General features: G+C 42.4%; 1 protein-coding gene across 10 annotated transcripts in view; it reads right to left on the reverse strand.

Moving 5' to 3' along the window:
• Positions 1-15471, reverse strand: part of syngap1b (synaptic Ras GTPase activating protein 1b) — an 82190-nt gene that overhangs the window by 16783 nt on the left and 49936 nt on the right. For 8 of the 10 annotated variants that reach the window (XM_046833419.1, XM_046833422.1, XM_046833425.1 and 5 more), the window contains 14 exons: positions 13451-13604; positions 12276-12374; positions 11050-11289; positions 10394-10729; positions 10129-10273; positions 8751-8895; positions 8408-8644; positions 7374-7575; positions 6892-7097; positions 5760-5970; positions 4711-5271; positions 4126-4572; positions 3327-3497; positions 713-924 (listed from right to left, as the gene is read on the reverse strand). In XM_046833419.1, coding sequence (XP_046689375.1) covers positions 713-924; positions 3327-3497; positions 4126-4572; positions 4711-5271; positions 5760-5970; positions 6892-7097; positions 7374-7575; positions 8408-8644; positions 8751-8895; positions 10129-10273; positions 10394-10729; positions 11050-11289; positions 12276-12374; positions 13451-13604 — 3366 coding nt within the window. The remainder of the gene's footprint in view (positions 1-712; positions 925-3326; positions 3498-4125; positions 4573-4710; positions 5272-5759; positions 5971-6891; positions 7098-7373; positions 7576-8407; positions 8645-8750; positions 8896-10128; positions 10274-10393; positions 10730-11049; positions 11290-12275; positions 12375-13450; positions 13605-15471) is intronic. The other 2 variants (XM_046833420.1, XM_046833421.1) reach the window with 2 other exon arrangements.

The raw sequence follows: 15471 nt of genomic DNA on the forward strand, positions 1-15471 counted from the left end.
GCTGGATGCCCTTCCTAACGCAACCCTCCCTATTTATCCGGGCTTGGGACCGGCACTAAGAGTGCACTGGCTTGTGCAACCCTAATGGCTGGGGTCGGTTCCCTGACCGGGGATCGAACCCGGGCCGCAGCGGTGAGAGTACCGCATCCTAACCACTAGACCACCAGGGAACCTTATTTTCTAAATATAATAATAAACGTAAATCCACTGTGTTGTTTTTTTTTTCATTTTGCTCGCTTGGGGGTTTGAATTTAGCGGTAATGTATTATGTGTTAGCGGCCGGAGCCCCTTTAAGAAGGTAGTGGATGGAGGTAAGACATGTTATAGTTATAGACAGATGTGGAGCAGAGAATCCGGGAATTTTCCAAAATAAAACACCGGTACCAATTGACCCGGGGGTTGGGCACCACTGCTTTAAATAAAGTGTTTTTATACAACATTATAAAATGTATAATACTTTTACAATGCTTTAACATCTGCTCCAAACGATTCCACAACCAGAGATACATGTACCTTTTAAAGCTTTTCTTAAATGAATCTTCTCTAAAGTTTCACTCGTCCCTCGAATTACGCAAAAATTTCATAGATTTCTCGGAAGTAAATTATTTCTCACTTTGGACATGACTAGTGCCATTTTTTTTATTCATCCAAAGCAATTAACTAACCCATGTTATCTAAAATAATACCTCTCATATCCATTTTTCTTTATTACCTGTCGATTATTCCTTTAATCTGGGAGTCCTTCTCCATCTGCTGTTGCCTCAGCCTCCTCTCGCTGTCATCCAGCCGGCTCTGGTACTGCAGCAGGATCTTATTGGTCTGTTGCTCCTGAGTGATTAGTCTCCGCTCGTACTCCTCCAGCTTACGGTGGGACATGATCAGACGCTCCTTCAAAGAGTGGATCTCCTCCTCGTACTCCCGGACCTGCATCGATTGAATAGAACAAGCAGTTTTAGATATTTGGATTGGTTTTGTCTTACACATAATATACTGTATGAACAAACCGTTCAAGACTTGACAATCTGCTTCATGTTGAACATCCCATTCCACATTTCGCTCTCTTAGGAACCACCACTCATATAAGAAGATGTTCCACCAGATTTTGAAGAGTGTTCTGGAGATTCATTCAGTCACAAGCGTGTTAGAAAAGTCAGGTAACGAACCACTGTGGGGCCTTTGAGCAAGGCTTTTAACCCACAACTACTTAATTGTATAAATGACATATGTGAAAAGTCGCTCTGATTAGCGCGTCTGCCAAATGCGTTTCTAACGTTATTATAAAGTTTAATCCAGATACTGAATCATAGAGGACTATAACAGCTAAAATACTTATGGGTATGCTAGCTAATCCTTGAGAGCTAATGATAGATAACTTGATTCTAACATTTAGCATATTGAAAGATACGTTATCACGAGTCAACACTACTTTCAAGACTTTCAAGGTGTAATTCTGAAGGAAAAATATATTTCAGTGAATCTTTCATAATGTAAACATGAGAAAATTGTTTTTGAATTTACTGAGTTTAGGGAAATAAGCATTAAGGCAACCCTGATCTGGATAAATTTAAAAACTGCATTTTTATCTGCAAACACTTCGCCCCCCCCACACTTTCAATCGTTTCCCAAAAGATGCTCATACACACTGAAACGTCTGAAAACGTTTACGTCCCTGAACTGTGCATGTGCAAATCGAAAGAGAACCTGCCTGCTTTTTATGTGGTGTGTCTTTACTTTTCGTTTCTTTGAAACGTCGTGGCAATGATAAAAAATGCATCATGCTCTTCACCGTTTCACACTGCGACGCGACTGCTTTTTTTTATTTACACACTCCGGAGAGCTTTTTTAAAAAGCTATGTTTTCGCTGACTGAAAGTGCATCTCAGTGTGGACCAAAGGACAAAGCGGAGAGAAAAATATGCGTTTTTAAATGAAAACGTATTAGTTTGGACATGGCCTAAGTCCTGGAACTCTACAGTCCTTGATCGGATGCGCCTTATTTAGTTTACTTTTTCAAGTACTAACTATAGGAAAGATGTTCTCCAGATGGTGTTTATTGTAATCACGCTACACTTCATGTTCAAGTGGAATGAGTGACTGCTCATTAGCACAATAACTAAATCATCAGCTCGGGGCAGAGATGTGGGTTTAAGAATAAACTCATCCTTCTGTTTCCTCCTCAAGTTTATTTACTCCGAATGACTGTTCAGGTTAAATTCATTCATCTGTCGCTTAAATAATTCATAGATGAGCCACAGCACCATCTGTTGTAGAGGTGACTATCAGAACAGCATAATGTCTGAGCACCTTTTCCAGGCATTATGGAGCTTCCTAAGGAAGGATGCAAAACTTCTACCACATCACAGTGATCTCTCTCTCTCTCTCTCTCTCTCTCTCTCTCTCTCTCTCTCACATGCCATTAAAAGAAAATAAACAATGGCAATTTTATTGTTCTGAAACAGTTACTGCTTAAATGAATCAACACCTTTTGACCAATCCAAGACCAGATTTTTTCCACATTGTAATTCAGATTGGTCAAAACTTGACAAACAGTTTCAGCTCAGTAGATTTGGCTCTTGGGAAAAATAAACTTGCAGCCAGATGGAGCCTGATGTCTAACTATAGCCTTGATACATATGGCAGGCTGACAGGTTAGCATTAGCAAGCATCTGCAGTCACACAGAGCCAAATAAAGTACCTGAGAAAGCTAAAGTTTTACCCATGCTATTTATCTCCATGATCTACAAAAGTTTGCACAACAACAAATCCAAATCCCTTTAGATAAAAATCCTGGTAAAAGTCACCAATGATCTATTTAATGAGAATAGCTTTATATTACTGAAAACAAAACTTTTCTGTCTGTCATAATAATTTCTTTCATTATCTGGGTATTGAATTGATATTAAATTGGCTGATTCTCTTATTTAAGGGTTAGCAATAAATCTTTAGTACTTCATTGGTTTGTGGTGTGAAAGAACTCAAATGTCCTGCACAAAATTATGTGCCCCTCAACTCAACTAAACACCATTTAGATGACCTGGAACTGGGATGTTGACATCCCAACATCAGCGCCTGATCTTGCCAATGCGCCGGTAGCTAAATAAACACTGATCCCCTCATCCACACTCCAAAATCTAGTGTAAACCCATTCCAAAAGATTCGGAGCTTATTATTAAATAATCAAAGGGAAAAATAAATCTGGAATTGTCTGTTGTCAGTTCTTGGTCAGGTGTCCACAGGTGTACATTAAAGTTTCAGTGTCACTTTTTTACTGTTTATGATTAAACGCTAAAATTTTACTCTTGGTGCAATGATGCGAAAGAAGCTTACCCGGTCTAAACGTGACTCGTCCATGCTTTTGGAGTATTCCTTCAGCTTAAACTCTTCTCTCTCAATGCGTGAGCTCTCGATGTCAGCAGAAAGGTGTGGCATGTTGGACACCCAGGCCACTGTCCTTTCTGATGCAGGGGTTGGCGGGTTCAAAGTATTAGGGGACGAGCCCTGAAATCAGAATCGGAAATATGTAATACATTTAATTGTATGAATACAAATAAATACTCGTTCTTCTACTCATTATTGCAATATAATTAATAAAAGCTGGTTCCTAGTGAGTTGTCATTGTTGTTAAAGCCCCCTTTTAACAGTCAAGTTAATAATACAAAAAGATAACATTTATGCTACAATGAAACTGCATGTACCTGAAGTGATAATGACCTGAAGTACAGAATAAGCAAATTGTCATCATAATATAATGAATCTCAATCAAAATAATTTACTTTATATAGAAACTGGTTAACAATCACTCAGGTATAATTCCCTATTTTTACCATAATTAACTTTATGGAAGGTGGTAGCTCAGTGGTTAGGGCTCTAGGTTACTGGTCAGGAGTTCAAGCCCCGGTATTGCCAAACTGCCACTCTTGGGCCCTTGAGCAAGGCCCTTAACCTTTAGGGCTGCTGTACCATGGCTGACCCCCAGCTTCCCATTGCTGGGATATGCGAAGAAAGAATTTCACTGTGTAGTACCTGTGACAAGCAAATAGCACCTTTCCTTTTTTCTTCTTTTAATGAATATTTTGACAATACCCTATGCAATACCCCATGCATTCTGTGTAAATCTGCTAAGCACCTGTTTGCTGATGGAAGGCTTGAGTAGGTGCTGCTGCGAGTGTTGCCGCTCCTTGTGTGACTGCTGCGTTGACTGTGGCGTTCCCCCTTGAGACCCCTGAGATCCCTGGCTCTCACGGGTGGAGCTGTGCTGATGAGGAAGGCCAGGGGCGGTGTTGTCCTTGACAGAAAGCTGCTGCCGTGGGCCCGGCTGCCTGCCCCCATAGCCTGACTCAGGAGACTGGAGCAAGTTTCCACTCTGAGGCCTCGTCTTGTTTGGAGGCGTTGCACCCACGGCAGAGCTCACAGAAAGCTGATGGGAGGTTTGAGACTTCATGCGCTGTGTGGGAGGCGGAGCCATGGAGCTCTGACGGACAGGCTGGACAGTAGTGGGAGGCGAGGCAAGTGAGGAATGAGAAGTGCCTGTTTGTGAGGCCATGCCCATCATCTGCTGCTGCTGGAGGTTATCCTGACACAATAGAAAGAAAGGGTTTGGCTCTTATATTTTAGTTTATTTGTGAAATTTTGGATTGTGTACTTGTTCACTTGAATATTTTTAAGTAAAAGAAAATCATATTCTCTGTAGAATAAAGAAAAGAAGTTGTACCTGCATGTGCATAGAGAGTTGCCTTCTGGCGTAATTTTCCCGGCTGTATTCATCACTGTAGCTGTGGGAGTGGACAATGCTGGGCTGGCCGAGGTGCGGTCCGGGTCTAAGCGTTGATAGGTCTTCGCTACGGGAGAAGGCGCCACGGGCAAACTGCGGCAAGTAGGCAGGGTGGGAGGAGTCTGGTTCCGGGGCCAGCAGGAGGGGTGGAGGCACCGGAGCACGACTATGCTGGCGCTGGATTTGAGGTCCGTCAGCGGCCATGTGGAACAGTGGGTTCTGGAAAGAGAGTGGGTAGCGGAGTGCGGCAGCCTGCTGCTGCTGCTGCTGGGACAGCGAATCAGTGGTGGTCCCCATCTGGCTCAACTGGCTTAGTCGCAGGCCGCCGGACACGCTGGAACCACCCGAGCCGGCTGACATCCGCCCTCCGCCTGCACGCAGCTGACCTCCGAGGCCTCCTCCAGCACCACCAAGGCCACCGAACCCAGCAAGTGAGGCCTGGGGAGAGTTGAGCATGTCCCCCACAGACTGCAGGTTAGAGACGCTGTTCATTCTTGAGTCCTGGAGGTCCATCATAGAAATACTTTCATTAACAGTCAGAACCTATGGGTGGGGGAAGTTACGTGCTCCTTTAAATGTGTGCTACAAAATCTGAACTGAATTTATCTACACTTTGGCGCAACTAGTTCTGATTCGGATAAATCCAAAAATCCAAGACACACCACATGTAGAGACAGTCACGTTTGTATGTATTAACAGCACCCACATCATCGTGTTGCCCTCTTTCGCCATGCTTGGGTGGCATTTTGAACCATGCAGTAAGCAGGCCTGTAGCGCTTCATCTTCCCACGGATCAAAAGGAACCCAAAGTCCCTCAGCAAAGATGGAGAGGGGGGAAAGGTGTGCTGACGAGCAAGCTGCCATTCAAATGAGATTTTGAACCAAACAGCTTTTCACCACAGTAAAGCATTACTCATTAACATGGGCCATTATCGTATGCTTTGCTTCTCCAGCCATTCAGTTCAGCTATATTTACCTTGCAAGCTTACCTTTGCGTCTGGGTCGGTGATATCTGAGCTGCTTGTACAGTACGCAGGACTGGACCGGGCCAGCGGGGGACGGGTGACATAGAACACATCTTTAGAAGAGGCCCGATGTGGATGATCCCGATCAACATAGCCACCCATTCCCGTTCGTGGTGGAGGAACACCACTGGAAATGGCAGAGGTTGGGGAAGGCAAGCGAGTGATATCTATGGAACTGTAGAGAGGTCAAGACTAAATTACTTTTAAGAGCTGTTTATAAGGTTGGCAGTCAACAAGTGTAGCTGAAAGCCAAATTGTTAAATTAATTTCTGTCATCATGTTGTAAGTGAGGGTGCTGTTTAGGATGAATCTTCTGTCAGAAGGGGACATTTAATAATAAGCTAAAGCAGGAATAACTAAAATGGTACACCACCACCATGCTTATTTAGGCTCTATTTTGGGTCTCAGGATTTAGTTTAAATCAGTGCCTCAGGTACATTCTTCACAGACGTCATCTGCATAGTTGGTGCTTTAGGATATAGCACTAATATAAAGCAATGTCCCAGCGAAAGCCCATGTCAAGCCACCCCTCCCCCCACTACACAGTCAAAAATGTTCCTACATTGTCTCTTCTTTTTACTCTACATTACATTGCAATTGACAGTCCATAAAGTCCAAAAGTTTAGTCTGTTTGGATGTTCTTTATTGAAATTGCCTACAAATGACTGAGAACTATTTCCAGCCAAACTTGTTGCATTATCTCTATTCTCACACCCTGTTCCATTTAGACCTTTAGCTGGAGCTTTAGCGTTAGACATACCAGTCAAAATCAAAACTGTAACAGGGAATAGTGCCTGGTCTTGGCCACATGGTGCCACTTTGTGTGTCACTGTGAGCTCTGTTTCTTGAGAACCAGAGGCTGATGTGTAAGGACTTCTGGAAATATTTTGCCCACACAAGACAAATCTTTGGTCTGAGAGAATACTCATTTTTAGTCCTTGACAACAATGTGCTTTAATCTTTATTTCCTCAGGTTTTGTAAAAAGGCAACTGCTTTTGCCCTAAATTATCTTTTTTTTTTACTTAAAGGCACTTGACATACAGTATCTATTGTTTTTGTGTAGCTGACTGTAAACATGACCATTTGTGTTGTTACCTGTTAAGGTCCCTCATCATGAGGTTCTGAAATTCTGAGGAGATTCCCCTGTTGAAGCTGGGTCGAGAGAGTAACCGGTCTGTCTGCCTTTCCGGAGGTTGTCTGTCTGTCTGGTGGCTGGGCTGTCTTTGGAGGTGAGGATTGCGAAGGGCCATGCTAATGTCATTTAGGAGGCGGGGTAATGGTCCAAGTTTGATAATGGCATCCTTAAAGCAGAACAGACAGATATGAACCAAACCAAATGCAACAAAAATGCCAAAACAATCAAAAGCAGAAATATTTTTTGAAGCCAGACAATATTTTGAAGCCAGACAACTCTCCCTTATCAAACCAACCAAGAAGAACAAAAGGGTACACCATCCCACCCACCCAGAGAACACATACAAAGTTGTTCTCCTTGTATTCCACCCACAGATGGCAGAGGCATCATGGGGTTTAAACTCTGCACAAGAGGGAAAGCTTTTTTAACAGATTGCACATACCTTACTCAGCTGAGCCATGACCTCCCACAGAAGGCTGTGCAGGACTGAAAGCTCTCTTCCCAGGTCAATGTATCCTTCAAAAGCCCCGGCATTACTTATGCTGTCTAGATTGGAGATCTCATACAGGAACTGCTGCATGGAGCCCCACTCCATCTCTAAGAACTCATTCATGAAGCACATGTACTCCTCCTTACTGCCAAACCTTATGGGAATACCAGAACCAATAGGGGAAACATTTACAAAGCTGCACATCAGTTATTCTTCTATCATCTTCTTCATCAGATAACTTCTTTAGCGCCTGAATGCAAAAGTTTGCATACCCTTGTACCAATCTGAAGAATACAATCGTGTGTTGAGAAATCACTGATAAAAGCTAGACAAAATAAATGAATAATATTTTAGAATACTTTCTTAATTTGGAAAAGGTCATGCCACAATGTCCACAGGGTATGCCACAAATTCAAAATGTATGATATAAGCATGTTGTCAGATTTAACAAACATATGCTAATAAAGCATGACACTTTAGAACCACCAATACACACATCATTGAATTGAAAATACACTAGATTGCCAAACGTTTGCAGACACCTGGTGATAAGTACAGTATGTGCTTTTTTAGCATCGCATTCCACATTTACTCCCAAATTTGCTCTTATAATTCTCTCCATTCTCCTGGGAAGATTAAAATTTGTTTGTTTGTTGATTTGTGTAGGTTGAGATCAGAGCTATATAGCAGGTTACTCAAGATCTTCCTCTCCAAGCCATGTAAACCAGATAGAGCTGGCTTTGTGCACAGGAGCATTGCCATGCTGGAACAGGTTTGGGTTTCCAAATTCAAGTGAACACAACATTTTTTATACAGCATCCAAAGACGTCCTGTACAATTGTGCGCCTCCAACTTTGTGCTAACAGTTTAAAGAAGAACCACATATGGCAGGAAAGGTCAGGTGTCTCAATACTTTTGACCATATATTGTATGCTCTACATTTCTATCAACATACACACAATTAAACAAAAAGCTTCTGTACTGACTTGGAGAAGTTAGCAAGGTTCTGCAGCACTTTGGCTATGAGGGTGAGTGTGCGTGAAGTCTGCTCATCCGGGTATTCCTGGGTGAGGTTGAATAATGATGGGGACATAACAGCCGGACAAAGGAAGCGCAGGAAGAGGGAGCCACTGATCAGGCGGTCAGCAATGTCCTCCCTTCCCCTCTCTGCACAGCGTACTCTCCATGACGCAAAGACCTCCTTCAGCTCACGTGGAAAAACACTAGAAGATACAGAACATTTATTTTAAAACAACCTGTAATCAATTTCCAGACCAAAATTTTGTCTGCAGAATTATAATGTTGCTGACATTGACTTCAAATATTTACCAGTGTGAGTTGACAATTTTGCAGAGTGCAAGCTCACAACACATGCGAAGATTTGCCTGATGGTCCAGTAGAACAGAAGGTGGAGTCCTCATGGGATCAACCTCGCAGTTCTCCTCTGACTCATACAGCGCTCGGATGAAGTCACCTGCACACAAAGAACAGCTCTGTACAACTGACACAACACACTAATCAATCCAGACGATCCTCACTGCATGTTAATGCACATCAGATCAATATGGCCTTAAGCCAGAGCTGTACACCGGGACTGGGATCACAACAAGGAGTTGGAAGCTTGGGATATTTTTTTTCTTCTCATGCAAGTAGGAAAGATTGCACTTAGTCATAGTAAACAGTAATTAATTGTTTAATGAACTCCATCCAGACCATTTCATAAAATTCTAAATTTCACTGGTTTCTAAGTCATGCCAAAATAAACTTGATTCACTAAAACAGTGGTGGACATGAGTGGGCATGGTCAGTTTCTGTGGGAGTTGTCAAGTCTGGTCACAGTGTATGTGGAAAGCAGTGAGTTTCAGTCACGGTTTAACAGGAGTTGTCAGGTTTAGTCCAAGTTTTGCTGGCATGGTCAAGTTCTGTTACAATTTATATCACAGAGGACTAGTTTGTCCACAGTTTATAGGGCAGTGGTCAAGTTTAGTTAGTGGGTTAGTTCTGGGACAATTCTATCGGGAGTAATAGGAACTGGTCAGGATTGGTCATAGTTTATACTAGAGAGGAAAAGGTTTGTTTGGAGGAGATGTCAAATTGACTAGGCATAACATTATGACCACCTGCCTAATATTGTGTTGGTCCCCTTTTGCTGCCAAAACGGTCCTGACCCATTGAGAATTAACACCATGAAATTCTTCAGCAGTTTGTGCTACAGAGCTCGTCTGTTGGATTGGACCACATAGGCCGGCCTTCACTCCCCACATGCATCAATGAGCCTTGGCCACCCATGACCCTGTCGCTGGTTTACCACTGTTCCTTAACCACTGTTCCTTTCTTGGACCACTTTTGATAGACACTGCAGTCCGGGAACTGGTTGGGTTTAGTCCCAGTTTCTGCCAATGTGGTCAGGTTTTGTCATATGTTCTATCAGAGTGGTCAAATTTAGCCCCAGTTTCTGTGGAAGTGGTTAAGTTTAGTCAATCTATCTCCATGTATGGTTAAATCGGGTCAGGTTTTCTTGAAGTGGTTGACTTCAGTCTGAATTTATGTGTGATTTGATGAGTTTGGTCACAATTTTTGCAGGAGTGGTTGAGGGCAGTCACAATTTATGTGACAACACTCAAGTTTCTGCTGGAGAAAGGATTTTAAAAAATCCTATCTCCAGGGCTGTCCTGTGCACAGCTCTACATTAACTAAAACTTATCACCTAAAGCATCCTTGAGGTACTTATGTCCGATGAGTTTGAGGTACTCTTCGATAGCTTTGGTGGCTAAGGTGTTCTCACGGAAAATAAGGTGCTCTCGGTCAATGAATCGGTCTACCTCACACATCGCCATGTCTGAAAGAAAGTCCTTGGACAGAGAAAAGAAAGTTGTAGTCACACAATAGATTGTTTGCTTGTAACCAAAGATACACAAAAGGAACCATAAGTAAACAAGTGCATACGCTGAATATTAACAATAAGTGTGTACCTTTGCCTTCCCTGTGCTTTGTAGGATATGCACCAGTGCACAGGCTACCTCCTCCTTGCTTTTAACACTCAGCAGAGGCTCCAAGACAGCACACAAGGTCCGGTAGTTGTTGGTGACGTACTCGGCAAACTCTTTGTACAGTTCCATTGGCAGGATGCTCATGGTCTGGTAGCGAGACTTGAGTCGCAAAGAGGCATTAATGATCTTGCCCCCTCCTACACCCCCTCCCTTGGCCAGGACACTGGGTTGAATCACAGGGTACCATTGCTCTACAAACTGCCGACCAGTGATGCTGGATATGGGGATGCTGACCAGTCCTAGATATGTGCTTTTCTCCTGTTGACAAATTGATCCCTAAATCAGTATCTTCTTTAGTCACTGCAAGTAAAAATTTCTCTCCAGACTGGAATTCTACTGTGCAAGTCCAAATGCAAGAATTACCTCAGACAAAAAAACTACCTACCTGAAATTTTAGGAACTAAAATGCAGAGTTATGCAATCTCTCTGAAGAGCTACATGAGCTATTTATGTGTACTTACGTAGCATGCTAAAAGTGTTTGAGTATCTGGAGGCTTATATTACCGCATTAAACTAACAGGTAATCAGAGTCATCCCCCAGGGGAACCTTTTTATTCACCTTTAATGCCTTCTCCTACCTTGCGTCTTTTCTTATCCGTCTCTTTGTAGAGATGAAGCCGGAGATTGCGGACTGCTGGGAGGTTGTTGAACTCAAAGTGCTCGCCCCAGAAGACAGTGTCGGTACGGGGTTTGCTGGTGGTGCGTGCGTACAGCATGTCGTCCAAACACAGTTCACAGTAGTAGCGTTTTTTGGGTGGCAGCTCCCGGGCCTCGATTATCCAGAGCTTCAAGACATTGTCCACCCTCCGGCTGTTGTCCTGTGTGGGAGGCAACAGTGGACTGCTAAGTACTGTTAGAGACATGTAGGCGTATGGCGTAAGAACATGAAAATAAAGAAATGACTGCTGATGCTCTTAAAGGTTATGTCTGACAGGAAGTGGAAATGAATTACAGGGTATTCAACCAGGTGAAAATATTATAAATAGAACCGAGTTGGGGAGTGAGGGGACACAGGGTTGGACATGGTTCAAGAAAGATTAGCATTTAGTGTGTAATGAGTACAAAAGGAAAAAGATTAAACTATATATAACATTCCCACCAGAAGAGCGGAGTGCTCTGTTGGATAGAGGGAGCGATGTTTTCATAAAGGCTGAGTCATTTAATCAGATCAAAATGCCATTGGTTCACTCTGGTCTGCATTTGCTGGAATAATTTAGTTCAGCTAAATATACCACTGTTTAAAAAGCAGTCGTGTCCAGAAAATGAAGCTTAATTGGAATGCTAGAAGAAGCCTCTCTGTCCTTCAAGCTTCCATCAATAAAATAAATCGATCCACACACTCACAGAGATAATGAGCATCCTTGGTGTGTTCTTTTATCTTTTCCAAAAAAGGTATCAGCTAAGAAACTCTTGCTGTCAGCTGCATATCATATTTCAGCCCCCGGCTCCTGCCGCCTGAGCATCTTGATCAATCAATCTGTGATACAAAAGTTCTACATTCTCTATTCCCAAAACTCACCCCTTCAAATGACAGAAGCAACATAGATCTGAGATATTTTAGACAGAAACTGTTAAAATGGTGAAAGAGGCACAAAAATGAAGAATGACCTTTGTAAACTTCACCAAAAAATGGTGGTCCCAGAAGATTAGTATGAACCTATTAAAAACCTCTGCTGGTATTTTGTTTCAACTGAAAGAGTAATCGTTAGCTATGAATTTCATTGTCCTTATGGAAAAGCGTAAAAATACTGGGACTGAAGAGAAAAATGTACTGATATCAGTTATGATCATTTGTTCCACTCACTTTGTTGGGCTTCACAGCTCTCTGTAGATTCTCGATCCATTTGTCTCGTTCTGCAGCCGACCGACAGGCGAAGCACTTTGTTCCTGAAGCAGTGGTCACCTGCGAAACGAGAAAATGGAGTAAAGGGGGAAAATAGTTGCACCAATCAATTTGGTGAACACTGATTGAATTCTCCATGTCATTCCTTCAGTGTTCATCTTTGATTTTCTTGCTAGTTTTCATACTTTGACCATTGTTGAATAGATGAAACGATTACTTGTTCACAGTGCTATAACAGAGCCCTGTTGAATTATGGTTCCTGAACGACTGGAAGGTGTTGATAAACTTTCTATAACAGCAGCTCTGACAGTGATACAACTGGGAAATCACAGCTTTATATGAATATTAATACAACTTTCTTTTTTGTTATCTTTCCATAATAGAAATTCACTCACAGGGAATAGTCAAAGGATGAAAATGGTTATGCAACAAGGATAAACTTTGGTTTAGTGAAGTAAGGAGAGATAGGCATAACATTATGACCACCTGTCTAATATTGTGTTGGTCCACTTTTGCTGGCAAAACAGTCCTGCATTAAGAGCATTAACTTTTTCTGAAATTTGAGCTACAGGAGCTCGTCTGTTGGATTAGACCACACAGGCCATCCCTTGCCGGTTCACCACTGTTCCTTCCTTGGAGCACTTTCGATCGATTCTGACCACTGCAAACCAGGAACATCCCACAAGAGCTGCAGTTTTGGAGATGTTCTGACCCAGTCGTCTAGATGTCACAATTTTTCAAACTTGCTCAAATCCTTACGCCCATTGTTCCTGCTTCTAACATCAACTTTGAGGACAAAATGTTCACCTGTTGCCTAATAAATATATTCAACCACTAACAGGTGCCATGATGAAGAGATCATCAGTGTTCTTCACTTCACTGCTTATAATTTCATAATGTTATGAATGATCGGTGTAAGAAGAGTCTCAAGCGTTAGAGGTAAAGCTAAATATTTTCTGACATGGAAAAGATTTCCAAAAACTTTAAAGAATTTCTACATTTTTGCAGTTTCTCAGTAACCTTTTCTCAGTAACATAAAAAGTTTTTTGTCTGGAGAAAACTAATGAAGTTTACTCGGGTTGTATTTGTTACCCCTTATGTACTGCATGCATTATTCACAAGAGCTCTAGTCTCACCTCAAAGCAGTACTCCTGCCCTAAAATGCTGGAGTGAACCGGTTTGATGATGGCATCCTCGTCCAGCGTGAGGTCTAGTGCCTCGGCCGCACTACTGGGAGACAGCAGGGATTCATGGGAATGTGACTCTTTAAAGCTCTGCATCAGACGAGTCCTGCATGAAGACAAAGAACATCAGAAACTGAAAGTTCCCTCAACTCACCACCTTGCTCATAAGACGGCTCGTCCAAAAGCTGAAGCGGTCAGTGGGAAAGCTACTCAGTGACACATTCGGTTGGGACTTAGATGGCTAAGTTTTTGTATGTAGTTTTGAAAGCATCAGTTGCTGAGTACAAAACATTGTCACAGGTAACGGGACATTCGAGTTCACACGAAATGCCTTTTTAATCAACAACTGAGTGATTCAGAAACAGACTGAGAAACAGCAAACACAAACACCTACCTACACTTACCGCACCTTCTAGCACACAAGCTAGATGGATCCATACACTTAAACTAAAGGCACTAGACACAAAAGACAAGACTTGAAAGACCAAGAGAATTACAATAAGATTATACAACAAGCATGTTAATAAAGACAAAGTAAACTCTTTAAGAAAAAAAAAAAATAAAATCAGGAGAAGGTTTGAAAATCCTTAGAACCCCATGAGATCCGGAGCTTTCTCTGCCGTATCGTCGTAGCATCACTGTTACTGTATACATTCAGGAATAAAATGTGCATCAGGGTGTTAGAGACATACAGTGGAGGGAGAGAAAGAGAGAGAGAGAGAGAGAAAGAGGGAGAGAGAGAGAGAGAGTGGTATAAAAATAGATACATCAGAATGAGTCAGAATGTAAAAAGTGAAAAAAAAGTATGTGGAGGAGGGAGGGAGGGGGGGAGGGCGAAACAGCAGAGAGAAAAGAGAGAGAGGAAGATGGACTTCTCTGAGTAAATCCAGGAGTTATGTAAGCTGCAGAATCCAAAAACAATCAGTAAAGGAGAATTGGGGGGGTGGGGGTGACTGGGGTTGAAGAACATGAAGAAAATGAAGAACAGCAGACCAGGAAAGTGATGCTCCTTCCACGTAAGGCTTTATCTTATACAGAGTGACTTACAACTGTCTCATTTATACCCTGAGCTGTTGAGAGTAGCGGGCCATAACCAGGAGCCCAGCAGTGGCAGCACTTTATACTTGTCACATGTATTAAACAGCACAGTGAATTCTATCTTCTCACATCCCAGTGATGTTAGGAAGCTGGGGTCAGAGCACAGGGTCAGCTATGATACAGCACACCTTGAGCACTGAGGGTTAAGGCTCTTGCTTAAGAGCCCCAAGAGTGGCAGCTTAGCGCTACAGGGGCTTAAACCCCAGACCGAACCCCCTTGGTGGTGTGGAATTTGAACAAATGTCCTTCTGATTAGAAGACTACCTAGTGTAGGTAGGTGTTTGTGTTTGCTGTTTCTCAGTCTGTTTCTGAATCACTCAGTTGTTGATTAAAAAGGCATTTCACAGAAAATTTCTTGAAAGACAATCACAGGTTAAAACAGTATTTTAAGTGTTTTAAACAGTATATGGTGTATATCCCAATCTTGTTCATGGGATTTACCACATCCAATGAAGTCACAGTTAGCCCATTACGAGTCTGGCCTGAATTCCATAGATTCCACTCCATGGTTCGGATGGAGTCCAGAGTCTGAATAAGAATCTAAAAAATCTAAAGCAGTTAGAACTGGATTTGACTAAAAGCCTGAGCCACTAGCTTTAGACTCTGATTCAGAGTTTAAGACTAATTAAGTCTAGAGACCCAAACTGTAGATATCCAAATCCAGACCAGAAAGCAATGCTAAATCCAGAGTAGAGTCCAAGTTAGTGTCAAGCCCAATATTCAAAGTCAGAGTCAGTGTCAAGTCTGGAATCGAAAGGTCTAATGTTTAAGTACAGTACAGGATTCAAAGCTATGAGGTGATAGCCAAGCTAAGAGTCTGTAGCTCTAGACTCTGAGGCAAATCCAGAGTCTTGAAGCAAGTCCTGAATATGAAG

The sequence above is a fragment of the Silurus meridionalis genome, chromosome 21 (genome assembly GCF_014805685.1).
Source record: "Silurus meridionalis isolate SWU-2019-XX chromosome 21, ASM1480568v1, whole genome shotgun sequence".
In the NCBI taxonomy this organism is placed as follows: Eukaryota; Metazoa; Chordata; class Actinopteri; order Siluriformes; family Siluridae; genus Silurus; species Silurus meridionalis.